Consider the following 13,890-nt stretch of genomic DNA (forward strand, 5'->3'; position numbering starts at 1 on the left):
TTAAACTCAGTTCTGTTTTATTATGATACCAAAGGAAAAGATTCTTAACAATGGACATGATTCTACATGAGAGGAGCAGGTAAAAGATGACACCGACCTCCAGTTTCAGAGGTAGCCACCCAGTGACATTCAATAGATGAATCGGGGTTTGAAGTCAGGACTGAGTTCTAATGCTGTTCCGACACCCAGCTCTCGTTTTCTGCTTCAACAGGTGGCTGGCAGGGGGAGTCTCCCTGACACCCTTTTCTCTTCCATCTCACCCAACAGCTTGCCAGCTCTTATCAGTGGGCTAAACGGATCGTTTGCAGAGAGCTTTTGGAACAAGGTCCAAGGAGACAGACCAATCACTGCTGCAAGGAAGTGGTGGCTTCAGAAGGCTCCTGGCCCTTTGATAGCATCTCGTTCCCCCTCTCCTTGAAATCAATGGAACCCTGGAATCACAACCTGCTGTCTTCATGACTGATAGAGCTGGAGTCCATTAGTGCATTCAGACTGACATTCCTCTCAGGAGCTCTTGCAGCCCAAGATGCAAATGTGCTTCGTGCGCAACTCCAGCTGGGTATCCCGAGAAGAAACGCCCATCGTCTCCAGAAACCTAGGGGAAGGAAAGCAAGAGAGCAGAAACCAGGGTTCAGTTCCGGGATTCATTGAAATGAAAACAATTACTGGACGAAACACCTCGAAATGTCCAGAGCTAGCCCCGCTCCATCTTTTCACGGTTCAAACAAGTTGTCTTTTGACGGCAGCCAGGCGCATAATGGCGAGATACTTAGAAGAATTTGGGAGGCTGCCTCTTTGACAAACTGGTACAATAAAATGTGGCAAACGGCGGGTGTGGGGAAATGGGACTGAGGACATAAAGCTGGCATAAGGTTTGAAGCATGGCTTATGCACAGATTAAATGAATAGCTGGCATCTGGCAACACTCCTGACTTTGCCACTCACGTGCGTTAGCGGAGATTCCTGCACTGCAGGGGTTTGGACTAGATGGCCCTTAGGGGTCCCTTGCTTTTTAAAATAATTTTTAATTTGATTTTTAAAAAGTATAAACACGTAACAAAAAACCCAAATATTGAGATTACTCTGAATCTCCTGACTTCCCCCACCCATCCCTTCTATTGGTCCTACTGATATTTACAACTGCATATCAATACTAATCCAAATTACCGTATTTATCGCTCTATAAGACGCACCAGACCACAAGACGCACCTAGTTTTTGGAGGAGGAAAACAAGAAAAATAATATTCTGAATCTCAGAAGCCAGAACAGCAAGAGTGAAAGCAGCAATCCCTCTTGCTGTTCTGGCTTCTGGGATAGCTGTGCAGCCTGCATTCGCTCCATAAGACGCACACACATTTCCCCTTAATTTTTAGGAGGGAAAAAGTGAGTCTTACAGAGCAAAAAATACGGTATTACCCTTCTAAATTATCCATACTTACTGTTACTTTACAATTGTGATTAAAATCCTGCTAATGTTTTAACTTGCTTTCAGTAGTCTCGTAGATAAATTATAAACTTTCCCCATTCTTTCTTAAAGTTCTTGTCTTCTTGATTTCTGAGCTTCCCAGTTAATTTTGTCACCAACTTGGTTTGCCATTCTTTTCTGGTCATGGTTCTCTCTTCCTTCCATCCCTGGGCTAATTGGGGGAGGGGGGGTCCCTTCCAACTCTACAATTTTGTTATTCTACATGGGAATTTTTTGAATTAAAAATTACAACGTGCATATTGGAGCTGAATTTTCATTGCAGGAAAAAATATGGAAATCCAAGCCCTTCTGCTTTGCTGGCATCTTGTACTGAGAACAGTTACTGGTAAATCCTACTGCACACCATCTATGAAAAGACATGCAATATCACAGGCTAAAGACTTCAACACGACTCTCCTAGCGGACTTAGCAATGGTTCCTTGACCCTTCCACATTTGGCTTACTCCAGCAAACAGATTTTGTCACCTTCGCTCTGTGTTTTGGAGAAGTGATTTTGCCTCCTCAGGCTGGGTTTCCAGATAATGTCGGTACGGCGAGAGTGACTGGATATATCCTATTACGTCAGCAACGCTCAGGGTAATTTTATCGAAAATATCCGTCATCCTGGAAAGAAGCAGAAAGCTTTAGGAGAAGTTCGGGGCTGAGTTGAGAGTACAGAAATCTTTTGACTACAGAAGTGGTGTCAATCATATGTGTGTTTGCTCAGGAGAGTGTGGCTGTTCAACTTAGTGACTTTGACAGCATTGTTCTGGACTTCCCAATTTGCATTTGTTTAGTTACAAAAATATTTGTACGTTGCTGTGTCAAAAATATATCAAAGTCGTTTACAGTAACAAACCCATACAACTTACAAATTCAGTAAGTTGGTAAAAAAAAAGTTAAACACAGGTATCATTTAACAACTGTGGATGCATTCTTAATAGTTTGCATAAGCTTGGTGGAACAGAAATGTTTTTAGCAGGAGATTGAAGAGATTGGCATGGCTGGGTCAATGCACCGCATTGTACAAAAGGGCCTGATCCACTCACCTCTTCTTCTCCTGAAAGGGCAAAGAATCAAATATTTCTTGGTAATCATTCTCAAGTGATTTGGTCTTTGCATTTTTAAAGGTGAGAAGCTGGTCTTGGATCTGGAAAAGAGAGAGAGAGAGAAGTGGCGGGGGGTGGGAAGCCACAGTCATTTCTTTTATGCTTGCAAAAATCTCACTGTTCAAAGCATGCTGCATAAAAGAGGATGCTGAGCTGTTAAAGGTGCAGAAATCCGGAGTAGAAAAATGGTCAACATGCAGATGCTCCCTATATGTGTCAGGGAACTGCCATCGGAGGAACAGGTGGTGGAAGGGCTCACGGAGGCTGGGAGAGACTCAGCAGCTGAAGCAGGAACCAGCAGGGGGAGAGGTGGATCTCTGAGGGAAAGCGAGCAGGAGGGAGGGCTCAGGGACACGTCCAGCGAGAACAGTGGGGAGGTATCTGAAGCTCCCATAGGAGACCCACTCCTCGCCGGAAACTGTCACGCCGCGAGTCTAGAAGACGTGTTTCCGTTAAGGAGCTTTTATGCTGGAAACGATTCCGAAAGCAACCACTGTCGGAATCTGCAAGTGACTAGAGCAGCCATGTCTGAGGGGCTCTGTCACAGACAGAGGTTTGTGGGCTTGAACAAACTCTGAGGGACTACGATTTTACGCACAAGCAGCTCATCATCCCATCACAGCATTCCGACAGTCTTTGAAAGCAGCTTGTGCAGGAGAAGGCATCATGAGCAACCCAGCCGGAACCGGAGAAGCAGGAGCAGGGGCGAGTCCAAGCCTGGAGGAAAGGTACCGGGTGTTGGAGGTGCAGCTAGCGCTGCAGACGGCGAGGCTTGAGGAGAGAAGGGCTCAGGATGCAGACAAAAGGGGAAAAGCCACCCAGTTCCCCAGAAAGGTACCAGGATTGGTGCAGAAGTTTGGGGGGGACCCCAAGGACTACCATGCCTTTAGGACAGAGATGCAATATGCCCTCAATGTGCAGTTTGATGAATTCCCTGACGAGGAATTGCGAGTGGCTTTCGTGACTGGGCATCTTGAAAAGGGGGCGAGAGACTGGGTGAGACCCCTGATGGCAACGAATAATGACGTCCTAAAGGACACAATGAGGTTCTTTTGTGCCATGGATCTGATGTTTTCCAGCGATATTGAGCAGGGAGTGGTGCGCAGGCAGCTAATGGCTTGCAAACAGGGGAGCCGATCTGTCCGTGAGTACTGGACTGAGTTCACCATGCTGGTTCACAGATTGGGGTGGGACTTATCGGCGGAACCCATTCAAATGCTATTTGAAGAAGGTCTGGCTTCGGCTGTTAAAGACGAACTTTCCCGGGGTCCCAGGGCGGATTCTATGGATCAGCTGACCAAATCTGCGCTGACCATAGGAGCGCGCCAGGAGGCGAGAGCTTTGGAGAGGCGGGAAGGGAAGGGGGAACGTTGGAAGGAGTTCCGCATTCCAGACATTCCAGAGACAACTTTCCCGCCGGCAGAGCCGATGGAAATCGGAACAGCGCGCACGCGCGCAGTTTCAAAGCCCAGTGAGGGGGGAAAGAAGGAGGGAAAAGGCGCCCGGAAATGCTATCTCTGCCAACAGCCAGGTCACTTTTCCAGAGTCTGCCCCCAGAGGAAGGAATGGCAAGGGATGGTGGGAGCTGTTGAGGGAAGAGAGGAGGAAAAACTGGAGCAAGTAAAAGCCAACGCCTGGTTGCCACCGTCGGGGCACAGCAGCCAGGCCAAAGAGCAGTGAAAGTGCCCACGCCAGAACCTCCTAAACCTGCCCTAGTGATAGAAGTGTCGCTAGAGCTGCAAAACAGACACCCCCTAAAGATAAAGGCGCTGTTGGACTCAGGCAGCTCCTGCAATTTCATGAGCAAAGAGTTTGCAGCTGAACACCAGATACAGACGATCCCTTTAAGCAACCCCCTGCAGGTGACCACGATCGATGGCAGGGAGTTGTTGGGAGGAGAAGTCAGCTTGCAGACCGTCCCAATGATAATGAAGGTGGCAAGGCACACCGAACTGATAGCGTTTAATGTGGCCACCTTGGGAGGAGCTCCTATTATTTTGGGGATGAGCTGGCTAGCGTTACATGATCCGCTGGTGGGCTGGCATCAGAGAGTGGTTTCCTTTGGTTCAGCACATTGCTTAGAACACTGCAAAGGGGGCAAGGGTTCAGCAGGGGCCCAAGCCACCCTAGCAGGGACGGAAGTAATGGAGAAAGTGAAGGTACCACGACAATACGCAGATCTCAGTGACGTGTTCAGCGAGAGGGAAGCTGACCAACTACCCCCGCATAGACCCTTTGACTGTCCAATCAATTTACTCCCTGGGGCACAGCTTCCTGTAGGCAAGTTGTACGCCATGTCAGACAGAGAAATGCAGGAGCTAAGAGAGTTCATTGACAAGAACCTGAAGAGAGGTTTCATCAGAGAGTCCAGAGCGGTGGGAGGTAGCCCAGTGTTTTTTGTGGATAAAAAAAACACGGACAAGCCGAGACTTGTGTGTGACTTCAGGGGGTTAAACGCAGTGTCAGAACCATTGGCCTTCCCTATGCCCAGGATTGATGACATTTTGACCAGGGTGCAGAAGGGAAAGATTTGTACAAAGCTGGACCTAAGGGGGGCGTACAACCTGATACGTATAAGGAAAGGGGATGAATGGAAAACCACCATGTTCACCCCTTTGGGGGCATTTGAATATTTAGTTATGCCATTTGGCTTACAAGCAGGCTCGGCGTGCTTCCAATTGTTTATGAACCACGTACTGGGGCCTTTGCTTTACAAGAATTGTGTGGCCTTCCTAGATGACGTGTTGGTGTATTCTGAGAATGAGGAGCAGCATGTGAGAGACGTCAGAGAAGTGTTGAGCAGGCTGCAAGCCAACCGGCTGTGGGTGAAACTGGAGAAGTGTCAGTTTCATACCAAGGAGGTGGAGTTCCTGGGGTACCGCCTGTCAGACAAGGGATTGGCCATGGATCCCGGCAAGGTCCAGGCAGTGCTGGAATGGAAAACACCCAAAACAAAGAAGGATGTGCAGAGGTTCCTAGGGTTTGGGAACTTTTATCGTAAGTTCATCCGAAACTTTGCCCACCTGACGGCGCCCATTACGGACTGTCTCAGCAGTAAGAAGAAATTCGTTTGGACCGAGGAGGCGGAGCGAGCTTTTGAGGAACTGAAAAGGGCCTTCGCCTCTGAAGAACAACTTCTGCATGTGGATTTACAAAAAAAGATGAGAGTCGAAACAGACGCATCAGACAGAGCCATAGGGGCGGTGCTTCTTCTGCAGCCAGGGAAGGAGGAGTCAGAGTGGAGACCGTGTGCCTTTTTTTCGCGAAAACTGAACAAATCCGAGAGGAACTACACGGTGTATGACCGAGAACTTATTGCTATTCATGAGGCTTTCCGGAGATGGAGGCACCTGCTAATTGGCGCACAACATAAGGTGCAAGTGTGCACTGACCACAAGAACCTAGAGTACTGGAGAACGGCACGAGTGCTCAACCAACGGCAGTTGAGATGGGCCCAGGAGTTCTCCAAATTTAACTTTGAGATTTGTTACGTGCCAGGCCCAGAGAACGTTAGGGCGGACGCTCTCTCACGCAAACCTGAATATTTGGAGGGGGAGGGAGCATCCGAAGAAAGACATGTCATTCCAGAGGACCGCTGGGTGTGTGGGGCGGCATTGGTGGGGCAAAGAGAACTGGTAGAGGGAACGGAGAATGATGAATACGCCCAGGACAAACTCAGGGGTCTCAGGAGGGAGGGAGATAAACCCGGAGGTTTTGAGGAGAGAAACGGGGCGTTGTATTACAAGGGAGCGTTATATATACCTGAAGGTGATTTGAGGGAGAAGGTACTCAAGCAGCTGCACGATAGCCCCACAGCAGGGCATTTTGGGCAACACAAAACCATGTGGCTGGTTACCAGGGAATTTTGGTGGCCCAAGGTCAGGGAAGATGTGCGGGAGTATGTGAGAGGGTGTGACCAATGCCAGCGAGCCAAAGGGGAGAGGCGGGCACCGGCAGGGTTATTAGAACCGCTACCCACACCTGAAAGACCATGAGAAGCAGTGGCAATAGATTTCATGACTGATCTGCCAAAGTCCAGAGGGAAAACAGCCATCATGGTTGTGGTAGACCTGTTAACCAAAATGGCCCACTTTATAGCCTGCTCACATGCTGTCACGGCAGAAGAAACAGCTAAATTGTTTGTAGAAAATGTGTTTAGGTTGCATGGCGCCCCCTTGAGGGTGGTTTCAGACCGAGGGAAACAATTTACTTCCAGGTTCTGGAGGAAGCTCATGAGCTTACTGCATATAGAGGTCAATTTTTCGACTGCCCGGCATCCTGAAACCAACGGGCAGGCGGAAAGAGCCAATGGCATCCTCCAGCAATATTTGAGGTGTTATGTCAATGACAGAGAGAATGATTGGGTGGAGAAGCTGGCGTTGGCGGAATTTGCCTACAACAATGCGGAGAACGTGTCCACGGGGATGAGCCCCTTTTTGGCTAATTACGGGTGCCATCCCAGGGCTTTCCCAGGGGGGGAAGGGGAGAGATGGAGCGTTCCAGCTGCCGAACAGTTCGTAGAAGAAATGGAAGCGATCCATCGCCAGCTCCAACTTAACTTAGACAGGGCCAAGGAGGAATATAAGAGGCAGGCAGACAAAAACAGAAGAGAAGGTGAAACCATTAGGGTGGGGGACCAGGTGTGGCTGTCAACCCAAGGGTTACCCTTCAAAGGGGGTTGTAAGAAGTTAAGACCCAAAAGATTGGGCCCATTTGAAGTCACGCAACAGGTCAACCCAGTGGCTTTCAGACTCCGGTTACCGAACCACATGAAGCTGCACCCAGTTTTCCACAGGTCGTTGCTGTCACCGTATAAAGGGGACAGAGAAGGGAGGGTCACTCGGGGACCAGCAATGGAGGAAAGGGAACAAAGCTACCATGTAGCGGAGATCCTCGATTCCAGGTGGAAGGGAGATCAAGTAGAGTATTTGGTAATGTGGGAAGGGGAACCGGAGTCGGAAAACACCTGGGTCATGGCAGAGGATGTCAATGATGAGGTTTTAATAGAAACTTTTCATCAGAGGTTCCCACGTAAACCTCAGCCTGTAGCGAGGTTCCGGAGGGAATACTTTGCCACCACCGACGAAGAAGAGGAGTTGGAGGGGTTCACAGATTCCGAGGAGGATTCAGCGAGCCGGAACGGCGACCGATGGAGGGAAATGTTCGAGACATCTGAAGATGAAGAGGATTCTTTTCGGGGTTTTACCTCCTCACCACCCAGAGGAGAGGGAATGGGAGGGGTGAAGGGGGCCCTGGAGGGGAGGTGGATGTCAGGGAACTGCCATCGGAGGAACAGGTGGTGGAAGGGCTCACGGAGGCTGGGAGAGACTCAGCAGCTGAAGCAGGAACCAGCAGGGGGAGAGGTGGATCTCTGAGGGAAAGCGAGCAGGAGGGAGGGCTCAGGGACACGTCCAGCGAGAACAGTGGGGAGGTATCTGAAGCTCCCATAGGGAGACCCACTCCTCGCCGGAAACTGTCACGCCGCGAGTCCAGAAGACGTGTTTCCGTTAAGGAGCTTTTATGCTGGAAACGATTCCGAAAGCAACCACTGTCGGAATCTGCAAGTGACTAGAGCAGCCATGTCTGAGGGGCTCTGTCACAGACAGAGGTTTGTGGGCTTGAACAAACTCTGAGGGACTACGATTTTATGCACAAGCAGCTCATCATCCCATCACAATATGGAAAGACTAAAAGAATTGAGGGAAATGTGTGAGGTGTGGCAGCCTATAGAATAATGTATTTCAAGACTGTCACCCAGTATGTGCCCATTTGATGGCTGGGATCTGCGAAACTGGTCCTTTCACAAGTGTCACGTAACATTCATTCAGCACTTACAAGAAATCAATCTTTTATTGTGGCAGCACTTTGGAACTGCCTGCCCGTTGACATATCTGGCTAAAAACTTTTTCATTCCTGCATGCCTACCTAGGTTTTAGTAGCTATAAGTGTTTGAAATGGTCAATTTTATTTTATGTAACAGGTTTTTAATGTTTTTTAAATTGGTATTTCAAATTCTGGTCAGACCTCGGTTCCCGAATGCCTCCATTTTGGAATGTTTTGGCACCCAAACTGTGAGTAACTGCTCTGGTTTTTGAACGATTTTCAGCAGTGGCGTAGCATGGGGGGTGCAGGGGGGGCCGGCCGCACCGGGCGCAACATCTGGGGGTTAGGGTTAGGGGGCGCAAATCCACGGGTTAGGGGGCGCAAATTACTTGCCTTGCCCCAGGTGCTGACAACCCACGCTACGCCACTGATTTTCAGAAGCCGAACATGCTATGCGGCTTTTGTTTTGAGTTTCCCTATTGTACTGAGGCTTCCGCTTTGTTTTCGGTTGTTGAATGTTCAGAAGTCGAATGGACTTCTGGAACGAATTATGGTCAACAGCTGAGGTTTGACTGTAATATTTTAGACTGCCTTGAAAACCACTTGGAGGTGTTTTGTTTTATGTGGTGTCTGTGTGTGTGTGGACTATTTTAATTACTGAGCAGGGGTTAGTAAAAGTGTTGAAAGTCACGGTGCTTTGTAGAAACTTTCTTTATAAATATTGCTGTAATAAACTAACAGAAAATAGCCACACAGTCACAAATCTTCTGCATAGGAAGGTCTTAACACTTCTGCAAAAAACGTAAAGCAAGCTGACCATAAGAGCTTCTCACGGCAAACATTTCAGAGGGTGGGATGAATTTTTCTTATCCCCTTCATGTCCTCGCCTGGGCCCTGAAATGATATTCTTTTCCATAGTGTCAGTGTTTTGCAGGAGGGATTAAAATGCACCCAGGACTTGTAGGTTTGCTCAATTAACATAGATTGAAGGACTCTGCTGTCCTTCTACAGGAAAGAAACTTAAAAACAACAACAACCCCACAGACATTTGGGGCTAGAAAACTGGCAGGGATGGCCCTGAAATATGTGGCCTGAGGGCAGACCTCAGGTCCGAGGCCTGTGCAGGAAGGCCTGTGCGATGGACTGACCTCTCTGAAGATCTCCGTTAACTTGTCTGTACAATCTTTGTAACACAACTGCATGTGCTGGTTGTAGGAGCTGAAGACCACACAGCCTGATGGCTTGAGAACTCGGTCCACTTCCCTCAGAAAGCGAGGCCCGTCAAACCAGTGGACAGCCGCAAATGCCGTGACCAGGTCCACAGAGCCGTCTTCGAAAGGGAGGTCTTCGGCAGGGCACACCCTGTGGGAGGAGATGGCAAGGTGATTGTTCGAAGCCTGCTGGATCAGGCCCAAGGCCCATCTGGCTAAGCATCCTGTTCTCACAGTGGCCAGCCAGATACCCCAATGGGAAACCCGCAAACAAAACCTGGGGGCAAGATCAGAGGCAGAGGAAGCCGCTCGGGCGCCTGGGGCAGTGCGCCCAGTGGTTGAGCCACCCATAGGGGGAAGGGCGCACCGCGGGGCCTCCAGAGTCTGCCTGCCTTCTCCCACTCAGCTACCCTACAGCTGGGGGGGGGGGAGAGGCAGTGAGGAGCCTGCAGGCGCCCAAGCCACCATGTTACTCTCAGGAGAGATGCGTAGCTCAGGCGCACTGCAGGCCCGGCTGTGGGTGCCGCCCAGCATTTTGTCACCCCCCTCAGTGGTGACACCCGGGGCGGACCGCACCCACAGCACCCCCCTTTCCTGGCCCCTTTGCAAGACTCCTCTCCCCGTCTGTGGTTTCCAGCAACTGGAATTCAGTAGCATTGCTGTTTCCAGCTGTGGAGACAGAGCACAGCCATCGTCATACCGCCCAACATTTCTCCGATGAAAATAGGGGTGTCGTATTCCATAATCATTGTATTCTTTATACCCAAGCCATCTGACTGGGTCGCTCCAGCCACTCTGGGAGGATTCCAAAATATATAAAAACATAACAAAACACTACACATTAAAAAAAACCCCGAAAACCTTCCCTGTGCTTCAGGTGTCTTCTAAGGTTGTATGGTTGCATAACTCCATACCCTCGAATGAAAATTTGGACGTCCTAAGGAAAAGTGAGGCATTCCGGGGCTGCTTTTGTAAATCTGTAACAAATGATGGCTCCCAGAATCCTCTGGGGGAAGCCATGACTATTTAAAGTGGTATGATAGCGCTTTAAATATACTTTCATATTTTAATACTTTTTATCTAATTTGTGGAGTAATTGGAAGTGTCTGTGTGCACAAACATCAGAGCATAAGGAAAGCCTGCTGGATCCGGCCTAGGGCCCGTCTAGTCCAGCATCCTGTTCTCACAATGGCCTACCCAGCGGCGTAGCGTGGGTTATCAGCACCCGGGGCAAGGCAAGTAATTTGCGCCCCCTAACCGGGGGCAAGGCAATTAATTTGCGCCCCCTAACCCGGGGCAAGGCAAGTACAGTAATTTACTCTCCCAAGCAGCAGCAGCGAGGCTTCTCTTTCCCCCGCGCTCTCCTGGAGCTGCCTCTTTTCTTTCCTTTCGCTTTCTCTCCTTAAGTGATTCCTCCTCCGCACCGCAGCGTTTCCTGGCTGCTCCCCCCCCCTTCCCCTCTCTCTCCTCCTCGCTCTGCTTGCCTTGCCCTGCCTGAGGGCGCCCTGAGGAGACTCCGCTCTCCTTTTTGACCAGGCGAGGTGGAAAAGTCTCTTCCCGCCCCCTCGCCAGACTCCCTGCTCGGCTAGGCTCACTAGCCAGGCGGCCAGTGGAGAGAGAGCCGCAATTACCATAAAGCTCCTCTCCCTCCGCTTCGCCAAGCTGTCAAAGCCCTTCAGCAGCGGCAACAGCAGCAGCAGGCACAGCCAGACCCCCGACAGCCGGCCAGCCCGCCCGCCCGCCCGCCCGGCTTCCTCTCCTTTTTTTGCCCGCGGCAGAAGGCTTCGCTCTCCCCCTTCCGCGACCTCCTCGCCAAGCCAAGCGAGCGCGGGCTCCCTAACCCGTGGATTTTAGTAGGGGCAGAGAGCTGCTAGTGCGAGCGCGCCCCCGCCCATGTTGCGCCCGGTGCGGCCGGCACCCCTGGCACCCCCCACGCTACGCCACTGGGCCTACCAGATACCTGGGAGAAGCCCACAAGCAGGATTTGAGCAAAATGGCTTCCCTCCTGCGGCTTCCGGTAGTCAGAAAAACTGGCCTTCACTCTGCTCACCTTGTAGGTCCAGCAGAGGAATCGTGGCTAGTAGCCACTGATAGGCCTCTTCTTTAATTTCTCTAGTTTTCGTTTAAAGCCATCCAAGTTGGTGGTCGTCCCTGCCTCATGTGGGAGGGAGTTCCATAGTTTAAATATGGACTGCATGAAGCTGTGTTTTCTTTCGTTGGTCCTGAATCTTCCAACATTCAGCTTCAAGAGCTCTAGTGTGATGAGAGAGGGAGAAAAACGTCTTCCTGCCTGCTTTCTCTCGGCCATCCACATGCGAGGTCAGCTCCTACTTACAGATAAGAGACATTGGGCGGTTGTGGAGCTCTCCTGGCCTCCTCGATCTGAGCTTCACTGATGTCTGTCCCGACCACCTTCTCAAAATGTTTTGCCAGCATCCGAGTGCTTTGGCCCGAGCCACAACCCACGTCGACTGCCAGCTGCCCGGGGCTCACTCTCTGAGAAAAGATAGCGACACATCTCAGAAATGCATCGCCAGGCCATTGTCAGCAAGGCTAGCACCTCAAAGTGCAAGTAGATAAATAGGTACCACAATGGCGGGAAGGTAAATGGCATTTCCGTGCGCTGCTCTGGTTTGGCAGTAGTGGCTTAGTCATGCTGGGCACATGACCCGGAAGCTGTACGCCGGCTCCCTCGGCCAATAAAGCGAGATGAGCGCCGCAACCCCAGAGTCGACCACGACTGGACCTAATGGTCAGGGGTCCCTTTACCTTTACCTTTTAGGGAACCTGTGGATCCTGCATCCACCCACCCCAATGTTGTTGAGACAGTACAGCCCCTTGTCCTCTGCAGCCAGCATGGCCAGTAGTTAGCATGGATGGGAGTTGTAGTCAAAGGAACAACATTGTGAGGGACACGGCTTTCCCACTCCTGACTTACCCAAGGCTGTACAGTGGTACCTTGGGTTACATACGCTTCAGGTTACATACACTTCAGGTTACAGATTCCACTAACCCAGAAATAGTGCTTCAGGTTAAGAACTTTGCTTGAGGATAAGAACAGAAATCGTGCTCCGGCAGCGCAGCGGCAGCAGGAGGCCCCATTAGCTAAAGTGGTGCTTCAGGTTAAGAACAGTTTCAGCTTAAGAACTGACCTCCGGAACGAATTAAGTACTTAACCCAAGGTACCACTGTACCCATCTAGGTCTGATACATGAGCAGTTTTCACTCGAACACAGTGAAACCAGCTGTGAATTAACACAAAATGTCATGGGCTGCTTGGACGCAGAAAAATGGCGGGAGGAACCAGCCGGGTAAAAGCCAACTCCTTTTCTTCTTATATCACTGTCACCCCCTTGTTACCACCTAGGCACAGTACCAAGAGGTGTAAGACCTTTTGCTAGAGTTCTAATGGTTCTTTGTTATGAATATGTGTTTACCCTTAGCCTTATGCCTGCTAGAAGTTTTCATGGAAAAGGAATAACGAAAGATTGGTTGTTTACAAGAAATGAAAGAGACAGAATATTTACTTCGGGAAGCAAAGTGACACTGTAGAATCGTGGAGTTAGAAAGGACCAGAGGCGCAGCAGGGCCTTATTTTAGGCTGCTCAGCCTCCTCGTCTAGCAGCTGACGCAGGAGGTAGCGCCGCCTCTGCCGCCGCTTTTCCTCACAACCTCCATCCAGCCCCCAGAGCTTCAACTCCAGATATTTTGGTCTGGATTGGAGAGAGAGGAGGGGAAAGCAGGCATTCAGAGGTTTTTTTCAAGGGTGCTCCCCACTTTGCACAATTTCACTTATGTGGGGGGGGGGGCAGAACACAACCCCCACATAAGGGGAGGGGGAGTTTTGCAGTGCCTGTACTGTTATATACCAATGTTACATTATGGAAAGGGTCTTCTAGAGGAATCATTTACCATGCTAATTTTTCCCTCAAGTATTAAGAAGGCCAGGAAGCCTTCCAGGACATCTTCAGGATAAAGATTAGTATCAGAGTCAAGAAAGTTCATAATGGAGCTCTCCTTTTATATAAAATTATGCCAACTGTATGAATGCAGTGATCTACGGGTATAAGTTCAGACTGATAGACACTATTGTTCTTACCTTTTCTTCCAGGTACGAGAAGATCACGCCCTGTAGGTTCTCCTGCGGGGAAAACCTGTATTTTCGATAAATAGCAGCGTGAGCCCTCTCCTCAAACAGACGAGTGGCCATGGTGTCACGGAGCACAGCCTACAACTTCTGCAAGTTCCTAGGGACACTGGTCTGCCTTTTTGCGTTTTAAA

The 13,890-nt window shown here is 50.0% G+C and overlaps 1 protein-coding gene across 2 annotated transcripts; it reads right to left on the minus strand.

Moving 5' to 3' along the window:
- On the minus strand, positions 1 to 13,890 carry LOC310695276 (putative methyltransferase). Of its 2 annotated transcripts, none has more exons than XR_014519996.1 (6): positions 13,709 to 13,890; positions 11,945 to 12,105; positions 9,547 to 9,760; positions 2,516 to 2,616; positions 1,418 to 2,090; positions 1 to 1,180 (listed from the first exon to the last, which is right to left on the minus strand). XR_014519996.1 is itself a non-coding variant. In XM_083479443.1 (6 exons), the coding sequence occupies exons 1-6, from the start codon at positions 13,817 to 13,819 to the stop codon at positions 505 to 507; spliced, it is 816 nt and encodes a 271-aa protein (XP_083335569.1). In that variant the 5' UTR covers positions 13,820 to 13,883; the 3' UTR covers positions 1 to 504. The 2 variants fall into 2 exon arrangements, 1 of the variants encoding a protein (XP_083335569.1); XM_083479443.1 differs by having other exon boundaries at positions 1 to 595; positions 1,953 to 2,090; positions 13,709 to 13,883.

This window comes from Podarcis liolepis (genome assembly GCF_965112155.1).
Source record: "Podarcis liolepis genome assembly, chromosome: 16".
Classification (NCBI taxonomy): Eukaryota; Metazoa; Chordata; class Lepidosauria; order Squamata; family Lacertidae; genus Podarcis; species Podarcis liolepis.

Bases quoted from the DNA above. Each gene is read 5' to 3' on its own strand.
- LOC310695276 (XM_083479443.1), bottom strand. From the start codon at position 13,819: ATGGCCACTCGTCTGTTTGAGGAGAGGGCTCACGCTGCTATTTATCGA. The intron at 12,106-13,708 runs GTAAGAACAATA...ATCTTTTCTCAG, and splicing joins TCTCGTACCTGGAAGAAAAG to AGAGTGAGCCCCGGGCAGCT. The intron at 596-1,952 runs GTGACAAAATCT...TCCTTCCCCTAG, and splicing joins CTCCAAAACACAGAGCGAAG to GTTTCTGGAGACGATGGGCG.